Here is a 1,999-nt window from a genome sequence, read left to right as displayed (position 1 = left end):
GGGGGGGGGGGGTGTACTCTCAGCAAAACACAAACAGATTGCAGCAGGAGAGAGGATGAGCTTTCTCAGAGTTGAGGAAATTGCTGACATTCCTGTGTGTGTGTGTGTGTGTGTGTGTGTGTGTGTGTGTGTGTGTGTGTGTGTGTGTGTGTGTGTGTGTGTGTGTGTGTGTGTGTGTGTGTGTATCAGTGTAGCGACACACTGCTGTCACAGTGACACCCCCCATAGATGTTGCTCCTCCTCCTGACTCTGTGACACAGACCTTTGCTCTTGCGGGAGCTGAAGCAGCCTCCCTTCTGGCTGGAGGGGGCGGGGCCCTGGTTGAGGGGCGCGGCCTCCTGGTAGCGCTCACAGCCGGGGATTTCACGGTGCACGTGATAGGACAGGTTCCTCAGCAGACACACGCTGTTCTCTATCAGCTGCAAATATACGGAGGGAAAATGCCGGGTGAGGTGGAGAGAAGACACGAGGGGGAATTATTGCCATGCAACGTGTTTTTAAAACATCTGGAACGTGATCATGATAAAGATTAGTCACAAACACGCATCATCATCACACAGAGCCAAGCTGCTGTGGTGTTGCAGTGGAGCAGATTGATCCCTTCTAAACTGTGACATATGGATTAACTTAAGCAATACTCTGCAGTATTTATTCAACTGTGTCATATTCTCAATTCATTATCAATCAGAGCAATACTCATAACTATTCTTACATTTTGCGTAGGAATAGGGTTTTCAGCATTAATATAGTCAACACCCATGTTTCATATTCATCATTATGTTTTATAGTACAATGTGCAAATTGGTACTTTAACTACTCTATGTTTATAGAAATTTTTTATTTTAAATTGACTATATGCAGGTTAAAGTAAAAATGAATTAGAGCAACTGGTATAAAATAAAATGTCCCCCAAAAAACATGTTTGAGTCATATAAACTGATTTTTAGCATCATTATCATTATTAATACAAATACACTACTTCTACTTTATATACTGTTATATACACTTTATTAAATGTTTATTGTTGTTATATATATATATATATATATATATATATATATATATATATATTGTAGTATAATGTTCACATTTTTACTTTAACTCTATGTTAATGTAACAGTTTATTAAAATGTAAATAATAATATTTAGATTTAATAACAAAGTAAAAAGTATTTCTGAGTCACCAAGTAGTCAAGTGAAAGACAGGTGGAGACAAAATATTGATGTCTTTAATTAATACCTTCTAAAAACACAGCATGTGTTGGGACCAGTTGACCTTTTCTTCAAATAAATTACTTTAAATGTAATCTTTATTACATTTAAGAACCCAGTTATTAATAGTTTATTGAAATGTAAATTGAACACAACGCCACTATTATGCTGATGATTGTAGAGCAGGGTCTTAAATGTGTTCCTGCTAGATACAACATTAATTTTAAAAAAAACCTGGTGGTCGTTCTTTACATACATTTAAAAAATAGACGGGCAAACAGATCAGTTTCATTTACCTTGTTGTCGACGTCTTTACAGTCAATCTGGGATTGGACGATGTACATGAGCGAATCCACCAATCCCGTGCACTCCCTCAGCTTCCTCCGCGCCTCGCTCCGCTCTGAACTCACATTTCTTCAGGATAGAGGAAAGTTGAGAAGAGGAGAAAAACAAAACGTGGATTAGTGGTGTGAAAGGTCGGGGGAATAATTGAGGTAGTTGAAGAGGTTAAAGGTGAGAGAGGAGGGGAAAGAGTTGATTTAAAATGACTACAAAAGGATTCCTGCACTCAATGCTTGAACACGCCCCCACCTTAAGAGTTGTTTGAATGAAACTCCTGCTTTACAAAAAGAGTACAGTTCGGGGAGGATCCAGTTTCAGCTCTGGACCAATTTCTCTATGACTCAGTGCTACTTAGGACAGGATGGATTGAAACTTGTTGAAACTAAGACCCGGTGAGTTCATTGATTGGCGAGGAAGGCATGTAAAGAAAGCAAGGTGGGGGGGG

At 39.2% G+C, this 1,999-nt stretch overlaps 2 protein-coding genes across 3 annotated transcripts in view; one reads left to right on the top strand and one right to left on the bottom strand.

The window, feature by feature from the left end:
- Positions 1–1,661, bottom strand: part of LOC104945079 (catenin delta-1-like) — a 6,929-nt gene extending 5,268 nt beyond the window's left edge. The window contains exons 1-2 of one of the 2 annotated variants that reach the window (XM_010770708.1): positions 1,509–1,661; positions 263–419 (exon numbers count right to left, since the gene is read on the bottom strand). In XM_010770708.1, the coding sequence (XP_010769010.1) occupies positions 263–419; positions 1,509–1,556 (205 nt within the window). In that variant the 5' untranslated portion in view covers positions 1,557–1,661. The remainder of the gene's footprint in view (positions 1–262; positions 420–1,508) is intronic. The other variant, XM_010770710.1, reaches the window with a different exon arrangement.
- The window catches only part of LOC104950738 (neurofibromin-like), a 40,818-nt gene that overhangs the window by 30,080 nt on the left and 8,739 nt on the right, over positions 1–1,999 (top strand). The window lies entirely within an intron of this gene.

This window comes from Notothenia coriiceps, unplaced genomic scaffold (assembly GCF_000735185.1).
Source record: "Notothenia coriiceps isolate Sejong01 unplaced genomic scaffold, NC01 NC01_scaffold00000339, whole genome shotgun sequence".
In the NCBI taxonomy this organism is placed as follows: Eukaryota; Metazoa; Chordata; class Actinopteri; order Perciformes; family Nototheniidae; genus Notothenia; species Notothenia coriiceps.
The sequence above is the reverse complement of the archived record's forward strand: the minus strand, read 5'-3'. Positions and strand labels throughout refer to the sequence as shown.